General features: G+C 35.3%; 1 protein-coding gene across 1 annotated transcript in view; it reads left to right on the top strand.

The window, feature by feature from the left end:
• DMD (dystrophin) overlaps positions 1–22485 on the top strand; it is a 2686579-nt gene that overhangs the window by 1104997 nt on the left and 1559097 nt on the right. The window contains exons 38-41 of the mRNA XM_049766737.1: positions 1798–1920; positions 4454–4591; positions 7199–7351; positions 8197–8379. Coding sequence (XP_049622694.1) covers positions 1798–1920; positions 4454–4591; positions 7199–7351; positions 8197–8379 — 597 coding nt within the window. The remainder of the gene's footprint in view (positions 1–1797; positions 1921–4453; positions 4592–7198; positions 7352–8196; positions 8380–22485) is intronic.

Genomic DNA, 22485 nt, shown 5'->3' with positions numbered 1-22485 from the left:
TTGAATCTATAGAGTAGATGAATGAGAGAAGCAAGAAATGTTGAATTAAAACTGATATATCTGCATGAAAATGATTTCACATTATTTTGACATCAAGTAGTACATGTTATTCACATACTATCTGTGTTAATCACAACAGGCCATGACCCTCAAACACCTAACATAGCATTTATAATTATATACTGACAGTACAGAAAGTTTTGATTATACATACTAAATATTAGCAAATATGAATAACATTCCAAGAATGTCATCTTCTATTAAGTATGTGAATTTTTTCAGTCTTTCTTTTTTATTGAATATCCATGAATTATAAAATTACAAATTTATTTATGATTTAGTTTCAGCCATTCATGGTTCTAATAACAATCCCTTCACCAGTGTCCACATCCTTCCACCAATAATCTTTTTACTTTTACATATTAATTTCTTTATTTTGAGAATAGAGGTATTTTTAACAGTTAATAAATGTCTTAAACATTTTGAACACCACACTTTATACTGGTTCTTTAACATGTAATATCTCAAGTTACATATATAACTGGAATTTACAAACTATTATAGAAAAGAAGTAACTTATTAAAAGCCATATATCCATTCTGGCATGTGTATAAATCCCTAAAAGAAAAGAGCCTGTTCCTATTGCACCTGAGAGTCATAACTTCATAAATTAGATTTGATTATTCATTTGATTATTCACTTCTCTACTCGTAAAGGCTAGATATTTGGATTTTTCTCTAAAATGTTATAACCCTCTACGAATATCTTCTTTAATAAAGAAAGAGTAAGCTTTTGACTGCAATATGATGGGAGGGGAGAATCAAGGTCCTAAAACATGAACCTATTTATCAGCACATAAAACCCAGGAGATTATTACTTAATCTTTTTTTTTTCAAGTACAAAGTATGGAATTTTGTAAAATCTGTTTATGTTAAATACTACTTTTCAGAAGATATCAGGTATTTAATGTGTTTTAAAGAAATTGAATACAAAGCAAACAACATAATAAAATTGTATTAATTCTTTGAAATTTAATTCAGTCTTGTCTGCTCTTTTGGATATATATTGATTTTTAACATTTCAATTCATCGTTCTGCGAGTAGTTTCTTCATCTATCCAAATGTTTTAGTTTTATCAGAGTATGGTCAATATCAGTTTCAAAACTAAAAAAAGCTGTGATGTTTGTAAAGTTAGCAAGCATATGAAATTTATGTGCAAATTTCTGGAGTCTGGGGCCATTTATTTAAATGTTTTGTGCTAACAAATGAAGCACGCCTAAGGCAAGTGAATGGCATTGTATGTACTGTGAGAGTATGCCAGTCATTTTATCAGGAAAAAAATGTCATTTAAAATATTAGAGCCAATTTCTCTGTAGCTTTTTTTTGTAGAATAAAGAGGCAATCATGCATTTCATTCCAAAGTTCTGTGATAGATGAGACCATTTCTGATAAGATATTTATTCAGTAGTATTTCTATCAGAAGATGTAAAATCAAATTGAGCTTTTGAATATTGACAATTAGTCCTGTCAAATATATGGAAATGGACTTTTGTTGAAAGAGCAGAAGGATGAATTGCAGTATCTTGCATGTATGTTTGGCTCTGCAGATGTTAACATTTCTCTGTATTTGCATTCTCAGGTAGTTTCCCAGTTGTATTTTAAAGCATTCATAAATATAATATGGAAGCATAATGCATGTCATTACTTTAGCAACAGGAGGCTTGTTCAATGTATTTTTTGGTTTATGTTTCTAATAAAAAGTAATTTTGATTTAAATTAGCACTATCTTTTTTTTTAGGCCTCCATTCCTTTGAAGGAATTGGAGCAGTTTAACTCAGATATACAAAAATTGCTTGAACCACTGGAGGCTGAAATTCAGCAGGGGGTGAATCTGAAAGAGGAAGACTTCAATAAAGATATGGTAAATTGGTTGTGATAAAAGTGTGAATGAACAAGGAGTGAAAATGAATAAATATTTGGAAAAAATAAATAAGATAACTCAAGTTTCCAACTAAACTTTCAGTGCATACCTAACACATTCTGTGATTTTAATGATTTATTACAAATGCAAAGTATTCTTGTTGAGCTTTTCCTATGAATACCAAATTAATATGGTAGGATCATATAGAAGTGTTTTCTAAGACAGGCAAGACAGCTCAGCAATTGACTTGTATTTTCGGGCCCAAAGAGCAAAATATAATAGAAGAAAAAAATTCAAAACAGAAAGCAAATTTGAAACTAAATAAATTTAGCTCATGTAGTTGGCTGATACACTGCATACATCATGTTTATGGTAATAGGGTGTTTATTTTGGAGTGGTGCAAATATGCACAATGTAAACACTGTTTCTAAAAGTTTACTACAAATACCTTGTACTAGAACTTTGAGAAAATAGGACAGGTTTTGTTGAAATTATGTATAAATACGGTGTTGCTTATTTCTCAGAAGTAAAGAGCATTAACTCCGGGGGCTATTCTCCTTCAACCCTGATTCATTTCATAATGTATTTTAAAATTTTCTTTGGCTTGAATATTTCAGCATCACAGCCTGCATTTCTGCAACACATTTCACTGATTTCTCCCCTCCTTCCTCCTCCTTGTCTCAGTTTTTCCCCCCTCTCCCACGGCCATCACCTCCTTGGCTGTCTTCACCTTGCAATTTATTAATCTTGCTAGGGATTTCTCAGATATGGATACATACTAAGGATTTTCTCAAGCAGTGCTTGTAAAGACATCAAAGAGAAATATTTAAATGCTAGATTATAGGTTATTGAAGCCATAGTACTATTTCCACCAATCTTAGTTCCCACTGGTATCAATTCTGACCTCCTGGAGAAGCCTGCACCAGTCTCCCTGGGGCCTCAGGAGGCAAAGTCCGGTGATCCTTGAGTGCAGTGTTGAGTAGTAAGCCTTGAACATTGGGGGGTGTGACCCAAACAACTAAAACAAAACAAAACAAAAAAGATTCCTCTAGGGCAGGGCCACAAAATGTTGTATGGAGGGCTGCAAACGGGCCGTGAGTTTGAGACGCCAGGTTTAGTGACTTTGGCAGTTCTTCTCATGGAAGGAAAGACAAGAAGATACTATGCATTATTCTAGGTACAGCTAATACTACTTCACATTCAAGATGCGAGGCACCGACATGGAAAAGAGTGCTGCTATTCTCTCAAGCTGAAAACCAACTTGGCCCTAAGGCTATCATATAGTATAGGGAAAGGCACAAAGTTTTTGGTTGGCTTCCGTATATTTTGTCCTCAACAATCGGTAACGCTGTCGACAATGAAGGGCATTTTTATATTTTCACAGACTATAAACGTTTATGTCTGTGTTATATCTTTTATTAGACTAGAAATCAACAAATCTAAGATAAAATTTTTACTCTTAAAAATCAACTAGTTTCTTAGATGTATGTTGAAATGGAAATCCATTTTACATTTGAAGTAAGCAATAATGGATGTCATCGGTCAATGCAAGTCTCTTTGTGTGTTTGTGTGTGTGTTTGCTGGGGATCAAATCTGGGGTTTCTTAAATGTTGAGATGCTCTAACACTGAGCTACATCCCAAGCCCCACTTTGGAAAGTCTAATATTTGTTTCTCTTAGCTCCTCTTTGTATCTTAGGCATCACAATAGATGAAACTCTGCAATAGGAATTTTTTTCTATGTAGAAAGGAAACCCTAGGTGGGGAGATCACATGTTCAAAAATACTGTTTTATTAGATCATATACTCAAATAATTTTATCTCCAAATAAAACTCTTAGCATTAAAAAAATAAGGTTCTTGGCAAAATTTTTAAGGTTTTCCTAATCTGTAGTTTATATACCCTCAGTGGTGTTTATAAATAATGTGAATAAATTATAATTTACAATATTTGACAACACAATGCATAAACATTTTGCATAAACATTTTTAACATTCTCCAGTAATGCCCTAAGACTAGGCATATAGTTCTCAAACAGAAAAATTCAATAGAGATTAATGTACATTAGAAACAATACCTTTATTTAAGTGTATTTAAGTATATTAAAATGGAATATTTGTTTGACATCACATATTCATATTTGTACTACTGTATTCCTATACAGATTAGTTAATATAAATAAGCATCAAGTTTGGCTATCCAAACTTTTTTCTTTCTATTAAATTTACTATTTAATCAAAAAGAAAGTAAGCCTCCACAGTTATTCATGGCTGGTCTGAATTATGAAGTTCCTTATAGTCCCTATTCCTACATGCGCGCCAGTCAAATGTGTCCTTCTGAACTAGATGGCAGAAAATTTCTTTTGATTTACAATATAGAAAAAATACTGTAAGCACAGTGCTTTAGCAAAACATTCCCCAAATGTTTTAAATTGGATTTCTCTGTGTGTTTAAATAACCTGTGTTATTATCTCTGTTAATGATGTCCAGCTCTTTAGACACCAAAATGAAGCCTGTACTTGTTGTTTTTAATCAGAGCGAAGACAATGAGGGTACTGTAAAAGAATTGTTGCAAAGAGGAGACAACTTACAACAAAGAATCACAGATGAGAGAAAGCGAGAGGAAATAAAGATAAAACAGCAGCTGTTACAGACAAAACATAATGCTCTCAAGGTATTAGAGCTAAAATTATAATATACCTTGCCTGTGATATTTTTATATGTAGGGTAAAGTATATTGTGTGTAAATAAATCTGCTTAAGAATATTGGTCACCAGAAATGCAGGGTTTTTTCATGTTTAATGGGTATGCTTTCTTTAACGTTTTGGAGTGGTGCCTTGGATTTTTAAAGACACATTGCTAAAAGGGGAGGCTAGAGTTTTGTTAGGTAATTGGTATTTGCATGCAAATTAAACAACACAATTGATCACTTGAGGTGTTTATGCATGTAATTTTATAATGTTTATTTTTATGCTCTTTTTAGATGTTTTGAAAAGCCTCCTTAACTTTCAGAATAACCAATCTGTTTTTTTAGACTCTCTTTTCCCTTTACTAATTTTTATTTAGAGCTCCAGTATTTTTGGTAACAATATTTGTTTATTCAGGATGGAAATTCTACTTATTTTCAGTTTACTTCGTTTCACCTTAAAGTAAGTCACTCTTTGCAATTTAATAATAATCTGCAAGAGTCATCTCTATTTGTAATTCTTAAAATAATTGTGATTCTCTTGAAGAACTGGTTTTCTCTCATGTTGTGTAGGATAAAACTTCATTCCAAGTCACTGGGAGTTTTGCAGGAAGGAAATAATACTGATTTTACTGTAATCATATCTAGGTGTTTTTAAAGATGAGACTGGACATATGAAGGGTCGGTGAAATAACACTTTCTGTGTGTGTGCCTTGCAATAATTTGCAATAATTACAATTTGCATGCATGGCTGACTTTCCAGTACTGTTAATTGCAGAGCTTTTCATTGTAAATCACTCTTTTAGACCTTTGGTAGCTATCAAGGTTAATCCACCTAGTAGGTGGGTAGGTTCTGTGTTCCGTATGCAAATAAGAGTATAAAACCTTTTTCCTATATAGTCAGACAACCAAATAAACACTGCTGAGAATGCAATTACACAATATTGTGCCTGCAAGGAATCCACAAGGAAAGTCTAATTGGCCAGCAGGTGTTCTGAAGGTAACTGCTGATAAATATAGTAAATAGAAAAGTCCTCTTCCTTGAGGGACTTTCAGGAGCAAGCCATAATGTGCTCAGAAAATCAGAAAGCTGTGTAATTCACACGATTCCAGCTGTGACTGAGCATTCAGAAGCATCTACACTGGTCATATGATGATATGTGTCCTACTGAACAGCTGTGTTTAATGGTTATCTGGCATATCTGTAAAGAAATCTATATAATGCCACAAAATTGTTCCACATCACCCAGTACTACAGGCTTCAGAAATAAAGGGACTTAATATAGTTTATGACCACAAATTATTTCCTTTGGTAGAGAAATGAGTGGTGTCACAAATAACTCATGGCTTAGCACTAATTCCCATGGCTACAGCTCTATACATTTGTAAAATGCAGCATTCTACCTGGCTCCTACATTCATAGGATGTGTAGAAAGTCAATGAAAGTATTTCAAATAAAAACAGCACACTCAATTTCACACCCATAATTCTGAGCGAGGTGAAGAACGAAGTTCAGATCGTTCTTGCAAAAAAATATGCTAAAGTAATGAATGAAAACTTCCTGTACTTCATCAACCCACACCTCTTAAATTCAGTAATTAAGTTGACCTGCCAACTATCTCAAATTGCTGTTGTTATGGAACTTTACAAAGGTCAAATCAACATCACAATAATTCTTTGATATTATTTACTTTTTCTCTTGTCAAATATGTACACACAGCCCTAATTGCTATCATTCTGAGGAAATAAAAATTTTATTCTGAGTCCTCATCTCTTTTTGGTATATCATAAAATGGCATTTCAACAAATTCTGTTGATCAGGGAAGACATTGAGATTGCTTGTAACAAGGAAGAGGATTAATTTTGTTGACTTGATAAGTAAGTCAACCTTATTTTCCTTATATGTTTGTTGAAAAACTAAGCATTTTCCTTTTATTTTGCACCTTAAATTGTTTTGCTGTAATAAGACAGTGTTCATCTTGTAAGCCTTAATGAATAGAAATGTACCTATACAACATTTTTGTTCATTTTATACATTCACTGTTATACAATAATTATATTTCAACTCTATGTGTTAAGCTACAATAAACAAAAAACTGTTATTTTCCTATTTAAGATGGCCTTATAATTTTAATTTTAAATTATTGCCTCTAAACTAATTTTTACAGGATCTCCAAAGCCATGATTGTTATCCCATGCCTAAAAATTCAAAATTTTGTTGGAAGTACCTCAGATCATGATAAGTTTAAAACAATACCTATTGGCAACTTATATATAAACTTACAAAATTTGCCTAAGTATCTAGTTAAATATATATTTCCCAAGGACAATTCATTATGAGCCAGTGAACTGTGGCACATTTTCATTCATATTTCAACATGGCTAGAGAAAGTACTTGAATTAGGCTCAGAGTGCTTGATCTTACGTTCATGTACATAAATTCATAATTTAATTATCTTTTATATCCAGCTTTTAAATGTGTACTTAACTGAATTTGTACAAGATGATGTATAATATATTACTTTAAATAACTACAACCCTAAGTGTACTATCTATATAAATATTGATATTTTAATAATATCTGCATATGAACAGGATTTGAGGTCTCAAAGAAGAAAAAAGGCTCTAGAAATTTCTCATCAGTGGTATCAGTACAAGAGGCAGGCTGATGATCTTCTGAAATGCTTGGATGACATTGAAAAAAAATTAGCCAGTCTGCCTGAACCCAGAGATGAAAGGAAAATAAAGGTAATATTGCTTCCAAATGTCAATACTAGATTTCACTACTGCAATTTAATTTTTTACCTTAACCCGTGTGAGTCCTATTTCAAATGATGCTATTGTTTCCTCGATTAATGTCCTTATTTGATGCATTTTCTTGTATTGTGTTTTGTTTAAGTAAATGTATTAAGTGTACTTTGATTGACAGAATGTTAAATGAATAAAATGTTTTCTTTTTTAGATGACGTAAAATGAATTAAGCAATGTCATGTCTTTTACCGGTTGAATTGTAATTGACTTTGTGTATTTTGTTCCAGATGAGCAAATGACTTTTCGATATATGGATGAATCATTTCTCATGTTAGCCCATTCATTTCATTAGAACATCTTCACACACCCTTGTCTAATCACTATAGATTTATTTGCATATTGTCTGAAGATGTCTTTTTCTTATTTTTCACTCTTTCTTTTGCTTCATTCTCTGTTGAGTTCCTCAAGACTTTACAAGAGAAACAGCTTCTTCACTTACCCCCAAAATTAGAATCCAGATGGATGGTTCCTCATTATTAAGGAGTAATTCTTCCAATTTGGGTGAACCCAACCCCAAACAGTCGAGGAGTTGAGAAGAAAGTGTTAGATCAGTTCAAAATTTTTCTCAATTACGATAACTAAAACTGAGCATTCAAGGGATAATTGGAATCCTATTTGGATGCTTGGGTGAAGAAGCCAACTCTGGCTTCTGTCTATGTAAATTAAGAAAATTGACAATAGAATAACACCTATAGCCTTTCTGGGAGAAGTGTGTGCTGCTTGTAGGTTGGTTGATGTAGTAAGCTAACTGCCCTGGGCCCTGTATTGATTTTGCTCAATAGGAAATTGACCGTGAATTGCAGAAGAAGAAAGAGGAGCTGAATGCAGTACATAGGCAAGCTGAGGGCTTGTCTAAGGATGGGGCCGCAATGGCAGTGGAGCCAACTCAGATTCAGCTCAGCAAGCGCTTGCGGGAAATTGAGAGCAAATTTGCTCAGTTTCGAAGACTCAACTATGCACAAATTGTGAGTTGTTACTGGCAAACCATGTATGTGTTTGCAACTACTACTCTAATAACAGAGACCTACTAACCAAAAGGACAAAATATCCAGGTGCAAATTTCCAACTTCTATTATGCATTCTGAAAGTGAGTACTTCCCTCTCAAGTTGGGCTTTCAAATCGCTAGCAGTTAATTATTTAGATTAAACACATAACTAGTTAAACAGCTCACTGGAAACAGCCCCCTATCAAAGATTTAAAAGAAAAATGCATCTTAATTTCTTTTGCCACATCTTTTTTTCATAACATTGGCAATGTGAATTTGTCAATTTACCATACATTTCCTCCTTTAAGTGTCTGATCAAAAATATGCATTGCTTTCCTGAGATCATCCCATGCTAATTTTACTTTAATGTATATTTGACAAATAATACATCTCTTGTGTAACATTTCAGCTGGCCTAAGGCCTTATCTCCTTGGCTTAAGGATTGATCTTCATACTTGGCTTAGCTATTGAATGGATTATAGGCTTATGAAAACTATGCCTAATAAGATGGTTGACAAATGAGGTGCATTTGGAAAATACCAAATGATGTGATTTCTGAAATATTACAAACCAAAAGAAAAGGAAATGACTGCTCTTCTTTCAGACAACTGGATGGAAATGTTGTGATTCTTTTTTTGAAAGTGTCTATTCATATGTCTATGCTGGTATTCTGGGTATTTTACTTGCAACAGGGTATAAACCATAGGAACTTTTCTAACACATTATTTGTTTTTGGTCTGAGATACTCAAAAGTGGAGGGGAACATCTACTGTTCTGTACTTTTTTTTTTTTTGGTTTTTGGACCACACCCGGCATTGCTCAGGGGTTACTCCTGGCTGTCTGCTCAGAAATAGCTCCTGGCAGGCACAGGGGACTATATGGGACACTGGGATTCGAACCAACCACCTTTGGTCCTAGATAGGCTGCTTGCAGGGCAAACACTGCTGTGCTATCTCTCCGGACCCTACTGTTCTGTACTTTTGCGAATAGAAGTAAGATATCAAAAGTAAGATGTCAAATCTAAAAGAATAAGTCCAAATTACTAACTTAGATTTAATCAAGTGTGCAATTCTTGTGAAGAATTTTGACCTATGTAGATGCCATTTTCATACATATCAACCCATAACTAAGGTTTTAAAATTCTTTTATGTAACATTGCCATTCTATTTAATCACAAACGTTGTTGTTGTTATTATTATTATTATTATTATTATTATTATTATTATTATTATTTTGTTTGGGGAGCCACCCCTGTGGTGCTCAGAGCTTATTCTTGATTCTGAGCCCTTGGATCACTCCTGATAGTGCTTGGGGGACTGTATGTGATGTCGGGGATAAAACTTTGGTAGATTACATGCCAAATAAGAAACCTGCTTGCTATACTATCTCTCTGGCCTCCTCATATAGTTTTTGATAGAAATTTACTTACGACAGAATGAGAGTAAAAAAAGAGAAAATACATATTCAAAAGAGAACAGGAGCTCCTCCATAGTGGGGTAGAGTTCTAATATATTTTAATATAATTTAGGACATTTCCTTAATTTAATTTTTAACAATATAAAAATAGTATATTTAAGTTAGATTTAAAAGTAGTTTTTTTAACTGCTATTAATCATGGGACCTGTACTGCTTATTATTGGAACATATTTTTTACACACTAGAAAACTAAATATTATGGGGTTTTTTTGAAATCAAAAATCCAAAGATTGAATTACAACTAAATATTCTGTGAAGTTGGAAGAATTATTATAAAATCAATCTAGCTGTGGCTTTTTGCACATTTAATATTATGATATTTCATATTAGATGATACAAATCTAATGTGTCATAAATTACTCAAGCTCATACATAATCACCATTTATATATCTGTATATATACATATATACACACAAAGTAGATTGAAAGATTTAGGTAGCCATAAAGATAAACTGATAAATTATTTTTCTTTGTAATTTAATAGAAAATTCACAATGTAGTCATTTGCTTTGAATATCTAACTGGTAATTTCTACATCTTAATTTCTCTCATATTTTCACAAATCCCATATTCATGATTAGACAAGTTAAAGTTAAATAAAAAATTAATATTTTCAATAAACCTATTTTTAAATGCCACCATGCCTCTCTCTCTATATATATAAATATTAACATACCTTTTAAATTATGACTGGTATAATAAAGGTATGTGAATCAGTGTAAAAATTTAAGACATTAAATACTAACATTTTGATAAACTTTCATTTTTGATTTTGTATTTGAAAGGTAAAAATTTCAGAAGTTTCTTAAAGTGTGGAAATACTTTTATGTTAACCTTGATTTTCCATTATATAAGGAGCAATAAAAATAAATATAAAGATTTTCAATTTAATATTGCATCTTTACTCAACTTTGAAACTTAGTTGGATATAAATTTTGATAGAAAATATATAATGTATCTAGTTATACCCCAACTTTTTGGCTCTGCACTTAGAATCACTCCTGGTGGTATTCAGGGGCCATATGTGATTTCAGAAATATAACTTAAGTTTTGAGCTTTCAGTAAGTACCACACATAGAAAACAGTAATATTTACTATTTTATGATAGATATATGTTTCTGACATAAATTGCAAATTAGATCCTGTTATCCATGAATAATTTTTATCAAAAGTCACTATAAATACCAAATTAATAATACTGATGATGTTTTAACACTTCATACCAAGAAACTTTCGATTCAACTTATTTTGGATGTCTGTCCAACAGGTAGCAAAAACATAACATAGCCAAGAGAAGTATCTTTTTGCCCACTACCTTTGAAATATTTGAACGTAATTTTACCCTTAAAAAGAGCTTTAGTTTTGATTCTGCTGATCGTTCTCTTTAATATTTTATTGCCATTTTATGATAAAGAAAATTTAAATGAACTGAAGTGGTTTGTCCAAGGACTTATAAAAAATGGAAGACTTATAAAAAAAGGAGCTCAGTGCTCCCCATAGTAAAATGCTTTCAAAGTAAAAAAAATGTAATGTCTTCGAATGTGTAAACACACTGGATAAAAAACTTTCTTACTCTAGCATGTCATAAGGCTTTGTGTATTCAGAGATGCTAATTTCTAAACGAGGTATAAATCCTGGAGACGTTCACATCTTTAGAGCTGCAATAAATAAGATGGAGAATTTCATTGCAGTGTTACATTAGGATTGCTGTGATAGGAACTGTGAAGAACTAGTATCTTTTAGATTAAAAAGTTTAGAATGAGCACCTCTCTATAATTATGCTTTTGCTATTTTTGATTTTTCAACATGAAGTAAATATTCACAAGGAAGGTAACTACAGAACTGACTGCAATAACCTATGAAAATTAATAGTTCAACCTAGATTGTATATTCTGATGCTTATATGTTGGCCCATCTTCTCTTATTACGTGTTAGTAAGCAATTAAATTGGAGACCAAAATAAGGCTTCGGGATTTGATTGAATACACTTTTTCTTTGCCTTGAAATAATATCAGAGATCACGAGCTATGAATGCAGAAAGCCTTGGAGAATTAGAAAACATAAATAATTTATCACATTGAGAAAAATATTCTTTCCTAAACAGAATTACAAATATAGAAAAATAATAGTGGCTGCTAAATGAAATGAATCAGTGTGTAACTGCTTCTAGATTCTTCCACATCTCTGCTTCAATATTCAAATCGATGCAGCAAAAGAATTAAGATTCTTTTTTCCCTGATTGTGGTAAAAATAAAGTAGTTGAAAACCATTTAGAGTGTACATTTTAAGAGTTATATAATGTATTTAATTTTTATTGAGCAAATATATTATTTTCAGCTCAGACCAGCTTTTATATATGCAGAGCACCAACTAAGTTTCTCAATCCCATCATATGTGACATATGGAAGTTCTGAAAGTTATCTAGTTTTATATTCATTGTTTTAATTTTTCTTTTTATTTAGAGCAACACCCAGCTGTTCTCAGGACTTACTCTTAGCTCTACACTAAAAGATCACTTCTAGCAGGCTCAGGAGATCATATGGGGTACTAGTTACCCTCTTGTAAGACACATACCTCCCCTGCTAAATTATCTATCCAGCTGAAATGATCTGATTTTTCTTGGATTTGGGGACACAGCCCAGCTCTCTTCTAGCTTTAGTACTTGATCTACTCTCAAGAATGCCTCCAGATGGGCTCCTGGGTCTATATGGATACAGAGAATCTGAGGATAAACCTGTGTTGGCCAGGAAAGCATCTGACTTTCTATCCCAAATTATATCATTTTTCTATCATTTTTATACCACTTCCTTTCCACATACCTTCTCCTAAAGTGTTTTAAACACGAGCTGAACTCAAAATATAGAATAGCTATTTCCTTCCCTTACTTTTGGGTTTGACTTTTAATTAATACTGACCCTGCATTTGGGACTCAGGGGCTAGAAGAATGTTTTAGAGACTTTTGAAATACACAATAAGTGCCATTAAGTATAACAGTAGAGGATCCTGAGCACTTTGACTCTGGTGAAAATGTGGAAACTGTGCTTCAAAACTATAAATGCTTTCACAATGGTAATTGCATTACTTAAATTACAAGAACACACTACATTTAATAACATTAATTAGCCTAGTACTACTCTGCCTGAATCTACAAGCTTCAGAAGTTCATAGAGAAAGTCAATATATACTTTCCACAAACCTAATTCTTATGCCAGAGATTTGGGTAAAGAAAAAAATATGTGAAAATTAAAACTGACTTTTGTGGGGAAGGCTGAATTTATACATTATGCACAAACTTTGAGATTAGTATTAACCATATTGAATCTGTCTGCACCCTACGGGGTTCATGGCATGAAGGCCCTTTCTGTTTGTTCATTTAAGAAACATCCATTTCTGAGAAACAGACGGTAGTTTGCTGACTTTCAGAAACTTTTTGAGAAATTAACCTTTTAATGTTAATTAAAATGTCTAATTTCAGTAAAATCCATGTGGTCTATCAAAGAATAGTACAGTAGTCAATTCTTTTGGGAAAGTTTCCTGGTAACAGATACTATTCTCAAAAAATTGTGTATGCTACTTCTAGGGCATTTCTTTCTTGTCTCTCTAGATATGTATATATGTGCTATATATGTGTATATAGTACTCTCTCTAAATATATACACATCTATATATCAGATACCTAATATACCAGCCAAGAAACTTGGTGCCATATGAACTTGAGTTTTTCATTAAATTTCTCTAAAAAGTATTTTATATTAAGACATAAAGAAAATAAAATGATTTTAAATAAGTGAAAGTTATAGGTTTTTTGTTTTTTTAATATGATTTTTATTTTGATCGTAGTGGTTTACATATTGTTGACAATAATACATGGGTACATATTTACATAAAATCAGGGTGGTTCCCATCACTAATTTGTCCTCCCTACCCTTCCGTGTTGGTCCTACCTCCCATATCCTCCTCCCTCACCCACAGGGCTGTGAGATATTGTAGTCCCCTCTGTACCTAGCTTACTACTTAGAAGTCTTGGTCTTGGTGCCTCCCTTATTTCCCCCTCTAACTGGGAGGAAGGACTACATATTTCAAGTTATGTGGTTTTATTTGAAAAAGAGAAAAGTAGTAAACTGGGGTAAAAGTCCAATATGCTGAAAATGGGTGGAATCCTTCTAGAGGCTCTCATCGTCGGTTTGAGAGATGAAGGAGAAAAATAAGGTGAAACACCCCAACAGTACAAAAAGAATTGTCAAATATCCAGTGAGCACTCCAGTGATAATGATAGGCACCACAAAAAAAGCCATGGTCTTGAGTTAAAAAACATGGCGGAGCACTTAAAGAAAGAAAAGAAAAGAAGAAAAAAAAAACAAAAAATGGGGACAACAACTTCAATAACCACACCAAAACAAAGAAATCGACAAAAAGTAGATAGGTAAATAAAAATAATTAATAATAATAATAATAATAATAATAATAATAAATGAAGAAAAAATTATATATACAAGATAAAAAAATTTTTGTGCTTTCTTTTTGCCTTTTTCCCCTCCTGCACTGGCACAGTAAACATTGGGGTCATTCAAAAAGGAATTCACTTGGCCTAAGCGCTATGGGGTTTCTCCACCCTTGGGGTGTATTATCACGGGATTAACTATAGACTCCATTCAGGTTCATTTACTCTACCAGTGGTGCTTTCGTGGTGTTTGTAAAACTTCTGCTCCATCCTGGGTGATGAGATAAGACCTCTGTATCTAGAGATCTCAGTATCTGCACAGGCCTAGGAGTGAGACTTATGATGAAGTCTTTCTTTGTGGTTCTAGAAGATCTGTTACCTTAGTGTCATTTTAATTCATCTTCTGTGGTTGGTGGTCTTGGTATTTTCACTGATCCTGGGATGGAACCTAGGATAGCTTCTTTCATTGTGTTTCCAGAAGCCCCATTCCATTGCGATAATCTCTGCCGGACCTTTGGAACTGAGGATCATGGTTGTTGAGCGGGTTGTATTTCAAACCCTAGACTAGGGCTTTTTTATTGGTCTCAAGATATATTCAGTCCAGTCATAGTTCTAGCAGCCAGTCATCTGTAAATCGCTTTTGGACTGACCAAAGGGTGACAAATCTTCTGATTTTGTATTATCATTAGCTGGTGAGGTAGGATAACCTGCTCTTAGGTCAAGTTGTTCCCATTTTCTTTGTTGTCAGGATATCATATTAGAGCTAGCACTTGTTGGTGGCCCAGTGGTATTAAGGATGTCCTGGATGGGGGTCATTTCCTGTAGCTGTTGTGAAGAACTGTGTCAATTCTATGTCTGGGATCCAGCGTTCAAGGCTGGACGGATGGTGTCTAATCACCTGAGGTCTAAGTTAGGTCCACGTGACATATTTTCAAGGTGGGAGATATCCCTTATTGTAAACAAGTATGAGTTCTTATATATAAGAGTTCTTTTTTTATATGTAAGATTTCCCCCTTTTTTTAGTGTGCCTTTGCAGGGAGAAATGGTGCTACTTTGTATTGATGGTGCATTTGGAGGTGGACAGAGAAGAAAACAGAAACAGGTCACACATCCAAACAAGATAAAAATAAGAATAAAAGTATATGTGCTCACATATGTATAAGTAAAACAAACAATTAAAAAATGAATTAACAAAATAATTAAAAGAACCATGTGATGTCTGAGACTACCTTACTTTTGGGTATAAGCAGGTAATAGAGAGAGGGTGCAATACCAGTCTTATACTTATGTTGGAAGTATAGGTTTCCCCATTGTCTTTTGGGATTTTCTTGTGGTGTGTGGGCACCTTTCCTTCACTCCCTCTGACCTTCTTGAGATTGGCAAAGGATTTGCGGCAGGGAGGTCTTGCAAGAGTTCTTGCATTGGGGATACTTTTGGGGATAAGTCTGGTTTCAAGTAACAGTCCATGGTAGGGTTATTTGGTAGGGAGGGCCATGCAGCATGAGTCGGCAGGGGAGTTGGTTGCCTTTTCTTGCAGGGGGCGAGGAGTGGGTTTGACTGGGTGTCCCTTCACTTGGGTGCTGGGTACTGGTTCGTTGGGGTAGGAGGTCAGTCTTGATGCCTGATGGATTAAGAACTAGGGGTGAAGAGTTTTAATATGGTGGGAGGTCTGGATGGGAGTGAGGGGTGAAGGGATTGTTGGATTTCCAAAGGGGGGAAAGGGAAAAGTATATGGAAGGGGTAGGGAAGAAGAAAAGAGAAAATACATTATAAAGAAAGGGAGAAGAGAAAAGAAAATAAAGAGAAGAAAAGAAAAAGAAAAAGAATGTAGTGAGAAGAGAGGAGAAAATAGCAAGGGAATGCTAGTTTGCTTGAATGTGTTCGATGAGTAGGGCCTGTAGTATAAGTCTATACCTAAAAGTTGCTGCTTCGGTGGTCTGACTGGTCACATGCTTCAAATCCTAAAACAAAGTATAACCTAGAGATAAAGTGTATGTTAAAGAGTTTTCTCGGGACATTCTCATAGTGCAAGCTGGGTGTGGTACCTCGTGTGACTGAGCCCCGAGATGCCATCTTAGTTTGTCCACCCTTTGTATCCAAGAATACCTGTGGACAGAAAAGCTGAGAGGTTATTTTAAATATATAAAGATTAAGGCATTAAAACATAGTGTTATGGGATGTTTCCTTTGGAGTCAGTGATTTCCCGTGGTATACTTTACTGGTGGTCTTGTATAAGATCCCTAAAGGATTATTATGGGCCTTTGTAGTAGAAGGCTGATTACTTACCTGTTCTCTCTATTCTGCTGTTTCTACTGTTGCTGGTTTCTTTGTGGTATAATGTGTAGTCAAGAATTTGTGTTGTTCCTTTTTCATGTATTTTGGGCACTGCTCCCGAGTATATGTTGAGTATTACCGTGTTTGGAGTTTCTACCCTTTTAAACCTGTTATTTGATTGTTGAGTATTAGTTGTATATAAGGTGTATGTTCTATGTGCTTCAGAATAGTGCTATCATTCTGTGTTTATCTTTTGTCTTCTGACTTACTTCGTTTAACATAATATGTTCTAGGTCCATCCATGTTGCTGCAAAGTCTGTGATTGTATCATTTCTGAATGCCATGTAGTATTCCATTGTGTATAAATACCACATCTTAATGATCCATTCATCTGTTGTTGGACATCTAGGTTGGTTCCAAGACTTGGCTATTATACTGAGTACTGCAATAAATAGTGGGGTGCACATGTATTTTGGAATGAATGTCCTTCCATCTTGGGGGTATATACATAGAAGAGCAATTGATGGGTCAAATGGCAGCTCAATTCTTAGTTCTTTGAGCACTCTCCAGACTGTTCTCCATAGGTGTTGGACTAGGGGGCATTCCCACCAGCAGTGGATGAGAGTGCCTTTCATACTGCATCCCCGCCAACAGAGACTGTTCCCATTATTTTTGATGTGAGCCATCCTCACTAGTGTAAGGTGGTATCTCATTGTTGTCTTGATTTGGATCTCTCTGATGATGAGTGAAGGTGAGCATGTTTTCATGTGCTTGTTGGCCATCCTTCTGTCTTCCTCCAAGAAGTGTCTATTCATTTCATCTCCCCATTTTTTATGGCTTTGTTTGGTTTGTGGGTGCTCAGCTTTCTGAGTGCTTTGTATGTTCTAAATATCAGCCCTTTATCTGATATGTCGAGTGAAAAGATTTTTTCCCATTCTGTTAACTGTCTTCTTGTGTTAAGTAGGGTTTCTTTTGCCATGCAAAAGCTTTTTAGTTTGATGTAGTCCCATTTGTTTATGTTTGATGCTAAAGTTCTTGCCATTGGTGCTCCATCTTCGAAGACCTTTTTGATATATAGGTCTTCGAGTATTCTGCCTATTTTGTTCTCTATAAACTTTATAGATTCGGGTCTGATTTCAAGGTCTTTGATCCATTTAGAGTTGATTTTTTGTATAAAGAGTGAGGTATGGGTCAATTTTCACTTTCGTACATGTGGTTTTTCAGTTGTACCAACACCATTTCTTGAAGAGACTTTCTTTGTTCTATTTCAGGTTCTTGCCTCTTTTATCAAATATTAGTTGGATGTATATCTGGGGATTTATGTCTGGGAATTATGTTCTGACCCACTGGTCTGATCCTGTCTCTGTTCCAGTACCATGATGTTTTGATCACTATGGCTTTATAGTATAGTTTCAAGTTAGGTAAGGAGATGCCACCCAACTTCTTGTTTTTCAGTATGTGTTTGGCTATCCTGGGTCTTTTGTGGTTCCAGATGAATTTTGTGATTGATTGTTCTAATTCTTTAAAGAATCATGTTTGAATTTGGATAGGGATTGATTAAACTATATAGTAGTTTGGGTAGGATGGTCATTTTGACTAAGTTAATTCTACCTATCCATGAGCATGGGATGCTCTTCTATTTCTTTAGATCCTCTTCAATTTCTTTCTGAAGTGCTTTGAAGTTTCCCTGGTATAGGTCTTTCACTTCCCTTGTAAGGCTGATTCCTAGGTACGTGATATTTTTTGATACTATTTTAAATGGAATTGTGTTTTTAATCTCTCTCTCCTTGACTTCGTTGTTTGTGTATAGAAACGCTACTGACTTTTGTGTATTGACTTTGCATCCAGTCACTTTGCTATATTGGCTAATTGTTTCTAGGAGTTTTACTGTGGACTCTTTGGGGTTTTCGATGTATATCATCATATCATCTGCAAATAGAGATAGTTTGAGTTCCTCTTTCCCAATTTGGATTCCTTTGATTCCCTTCTTTTGTCGGATTGCTATTCTAGGACTTCTAAGATTATATTGAATAAGAGTGGAGAGAATGGACAGCCTTGGCTAGTTCCTGACCTTAGTGGGAATGCTTCTAGGTTCTGACCATTAAGTATAATGTTGGCTGTAGGCTTTTCATAGATAGCTGTAACTATCTTGAGGAAGGTTCCTTCTAATCCTATTTTGCTGAGTGTCTTAAACATGAAGGGATGTTGGATTTTGTCAAACGCTTTCTCTGCATCGATTGATATGATCATGTGGTTTTTGTCTTTCTTGTTGTTGAAGTGATGTATAATGTTGATTGATTTGCGTATGTTGAAACAACCTTGCTTTCCTGATATAAAGCCCACTTGTCATGGTGTATGATCATTTTGATGAAGTGCTGGATTCGGTTTGCTAAGATTTTGTTGAGTATCTTTGCATCTATGTTCATTAGTGAGATTGGTCTGTAGTTTTCTTTCTTGGTGGTGTCTTTGCCATCTTTGGGAATGAGTGTGATATTAGCCTCATAAAAGGAATTGTGTAGGATTCCTGTTTTTTCTATGGTTTGGAAGAACCTATGGAAAAGTGGTAGTAGGTCTTCTCGAAATGTTTGGTAGAATTCACCTGTAAATCCATCTGGGACTGGTCTTTTGTTCTTAGGGAGTTTCTTAATTACATCTTCAATTTCCTCTGAGGTGATTGGTCTACTTAGGCTTTCTAGTTCTTCCTTTTTCAGTCTCAGAAGATGGTATTTTTCCAGGAATCTATTGATTTTTACTGGGTTTTCTAGCCTAACTGAATATAGTTGTTCATAATATGATGTCATGATATGTTGTATTTCTTGGGGTTCTGTTGTAACCTCTCCATTTTCATTTGTGATTCTACTGATTTGGGTGTTTTCCCTCTTTTTTGGTGAGTTTTGCCAGTGGTTTGTCTATCTTGTTTATTTTTTTCGAAAAACCAACTCCTGGCCTCATTGATTTTTTGTTTTGTTTTCTTAGATTCTATGTTGTTTATTTCTGCTCTGGTTTTTATTATTTCTTGCCTTCTGGTTGTGGTTGGATATTTCTGCTGCTATTGTTCCAATTCCTTGAGGTGATCGTTTAAACTGTTGATTTTGTTATTTTCCTATTTCTTGACATATGCCTGTACTGCTATGAGTTTCCCCCTAATTACTGCTTTTGCTGTGTCCCACAAATTTTGACAAGTTGTCTCTTCATTATCATTTGTCTCAAGGAATCTTTTTATTTCTTCCTTGAGTTATTCTTTGATCCAGCTGTTGTTGAGCAGCATGTTGTTTAATTTCCAGGTATTAGTTTTTCTCCATTGTTTCTTCTTGAAGTCAATTTTGACCTCTGTTGCATAGTGATCTGATAGGGTACTTCTAATGATTCTTACATTTGTGGTCTTATATAGGTTGGCTTTGTATCCTAAGACATGGTCTATTCTGGAGAAGGTTCCATGTGGGCTTTAGAAGAATGTGTATTCTGCTTTCTGGGGATGGAGGGCTCTATATAAATCTGTTAGAACTAGATCTTCTAATTTTTCTTTTAGGGCTCTTATTTCTTTGCTATTTTTCTGTTTGGTGGATCTGTCCAGTGGTGATAGTGGAGTATTAAGGTCCCCTACTATTGTCACATTTCCCTTCATGTGTTTCTCCAGGTTTGCGAGCAGTTGCCTCACATATTTTACTGGATCTATGTTAGGTACATAGATATTGACCAGGGTTAGTACTTCCTGGTCTAATGTTCCCCTGATCAGTAGGTAGTGACCCTCTTTGTCTCTGATCACTTTCTTGAGATTTAATGCAATTTGGTCTGATGTAAGAATGGCTGTCCCTGCTCTTTTTTGTTTTCCATTGGCCTGAATAATTACTTTCCATCCTTTTATTCTAAGCCAGTGCTTATCCTGTAGTTGTAGGTATGTTTTTTGCAGAGAGCAGAAGTCTAGTTTATTTTTCCTAATCCAGTTCTCTACTATGTGTCTTTTAATTAGAGAGTTTAGTCTGTTAACATTTAGGGCGATTATTGAGGAGAGGACTGTTGTGCAGTTGTGTTGTGTGGAGTGGTTTTTGTTACAATCAGGGGTTTGGATTGTGTAATTTGTCTCTGAGTAGGTTGTTTAGAATTGGCTTTGTTTGCACAAATAGTTCAAGTTCGTTCTTGTTTGAGAATGTTTTTAGTCTGTCCTCCTATATGAATGATAGTTTTGCTGGGTATTGGACCCTAGTTTGGAAATTTCTTTCATTCAGTCGTTTAAATGTCATTCCATTGTCTTCTTGCTTGGATTATTTCAAATGGGAGATCTGGTTTGATTCTTATGTCCCTTCCTTTGTACTTGAGGGTGTTTTTCTCCCTTATTGCTTTATAGGAGTTCCTCTTTCTCTATGTTTTTTTTTTTGCCATTTGGATTACTATGTGTCTTGGTGTTGTTTTATTAGTGTCTATTTTATTAGTGACTCTCTTCACTTCCTGGATTTGCCCTGAAGTTTCTTTCCAGAGGGTGGGAAAGTTCTCTGCTATTATTTCCCTGACTACTTGTTCTTCCCCTTTCCCTATTTACTCCCCTTCTGGTATACCCACAATTCTTAGATTGTTTCTTTTGTCCTTGTTCATTAGATATTGGATTTTTCCTTCCAGTGCTTTGCCTTTTATTTCTTTGTTGGTTTCTTTTTTTCTGCGTGTGTGTGTTTTTTGGGTCACACCCGGCAGTGCTCAGGGGTTATTTCTGGCTCCAGGCTCAGAAATTGCTCCTGGCAGGCACAGGGGACCATATGGGGCGCCGGGATTCGAAACGATGACCTCCTGCATGAAAGGCAAACACCTTACCTCCATGCTATCTCTCCAGCACCTTTGTTGGTTTCTTGATGATTTTTTGTTTGCAGTTTTCCTTCAAGTTCCTCAATATACTTCTCCAACTTTGTGTTTCTGCTCGTATGGCTTGCTACTTTGTCTTTTAATTCCTTTAATTCTTTTTGTATGGAATGTCTCATGTTCTTTAAAATTTCTTCTTTAATTCGGCTGATTTGTTCATCCATAGATTTCTTATACTCAGTAGCTAGCGTTTCATTCATTACTTTTATCAATTATTGCATTTTCTTCCTCATGGCTGCTTTTAAGTCTTCTTCCCATGGATCTGTGCATTTTGGGGAACTTGGAAACTTGCTAGGGTTTGTCTCCGTATCTCCAGATATTAGGGTTCTCCTTGATTTACCCATATTTCTTTGTATTTATTGGTGTGCTTTGGAGTGCTGTGCCTTCTAAATTCAGCCTGCTTTGATCCCCTTAGGTGTGGATATGGGTCCCCTCCCTGAAGATGGTTCTAGAGGGGGTTGTTGGGTGAGCTCGCTGAGGTTTGTCTCCTCCTGTGCTCTTTATGTGGTTTGATCCGTTGCTTTTCCCTTTTGTTGTCCGCTAGTGCAGGTCCTCCTCTGGCCACAATGGTGGAGGGCGTTGTTGAGCCCTCTTTCACCCTGGAGGCTCCTGGAGGTCAGTCTTCCTTCAGTGGGTCTTGTCAATTCCCTTCTCCTTATTCTTGTTGTAAGTGCAGTTCCGCTCCTGGCCACTATGGTTGCTGGCACTGTTGAGCCTAGCTCTCTATCCTCCCTCCTCTCTTTGGAAGTCAATGGAGCTCTGCCCCCTTCGAACCTCAGCAGAAGAAATTCCCTCAGCCCAAAACTGTTGGCTGCTGCCCTCAGCCCTTGGGGAGTCCCAGGTCCGCTCCAGGGCTCAGGGGGGTGGGCTGCTCTAGGTCACCCAAAGGTCCAGGTGGCCAGCCCAATCTCACCCAGTCTATTGGTCCTAGCCTGTCCCAGCGGTGCAGAGTGGGTCAGGTGCAGGATTCTCCTCACCCCTCCTACCTTCCACTCCGGCTTGGAGTCCCTGGGGTGGGTTGCTTGGGTTGCCAGGGCAGCCGCGG

The sequence above is a fragment of the Suncus etruscus genome, chromosome X (genome assembly GCF_024139225.1).
Source record: "Suncus etruscus isolate mSunEtr1 chromosome X, mSunEtr1.pri.cur, whole genome shotgun sequence".
In the NCBI taxonomy this organism is placed as follows: Eukaryota; Metazoa; Chordata; class Mammalia; order Eulipotyphla; family Soricidae; genus Suncus; species Suncus etruscus.
Note: the sequence above shows the minus strand (reverse complement) of the source record. Positions and strands in the feature narration are given on the sequence as shown.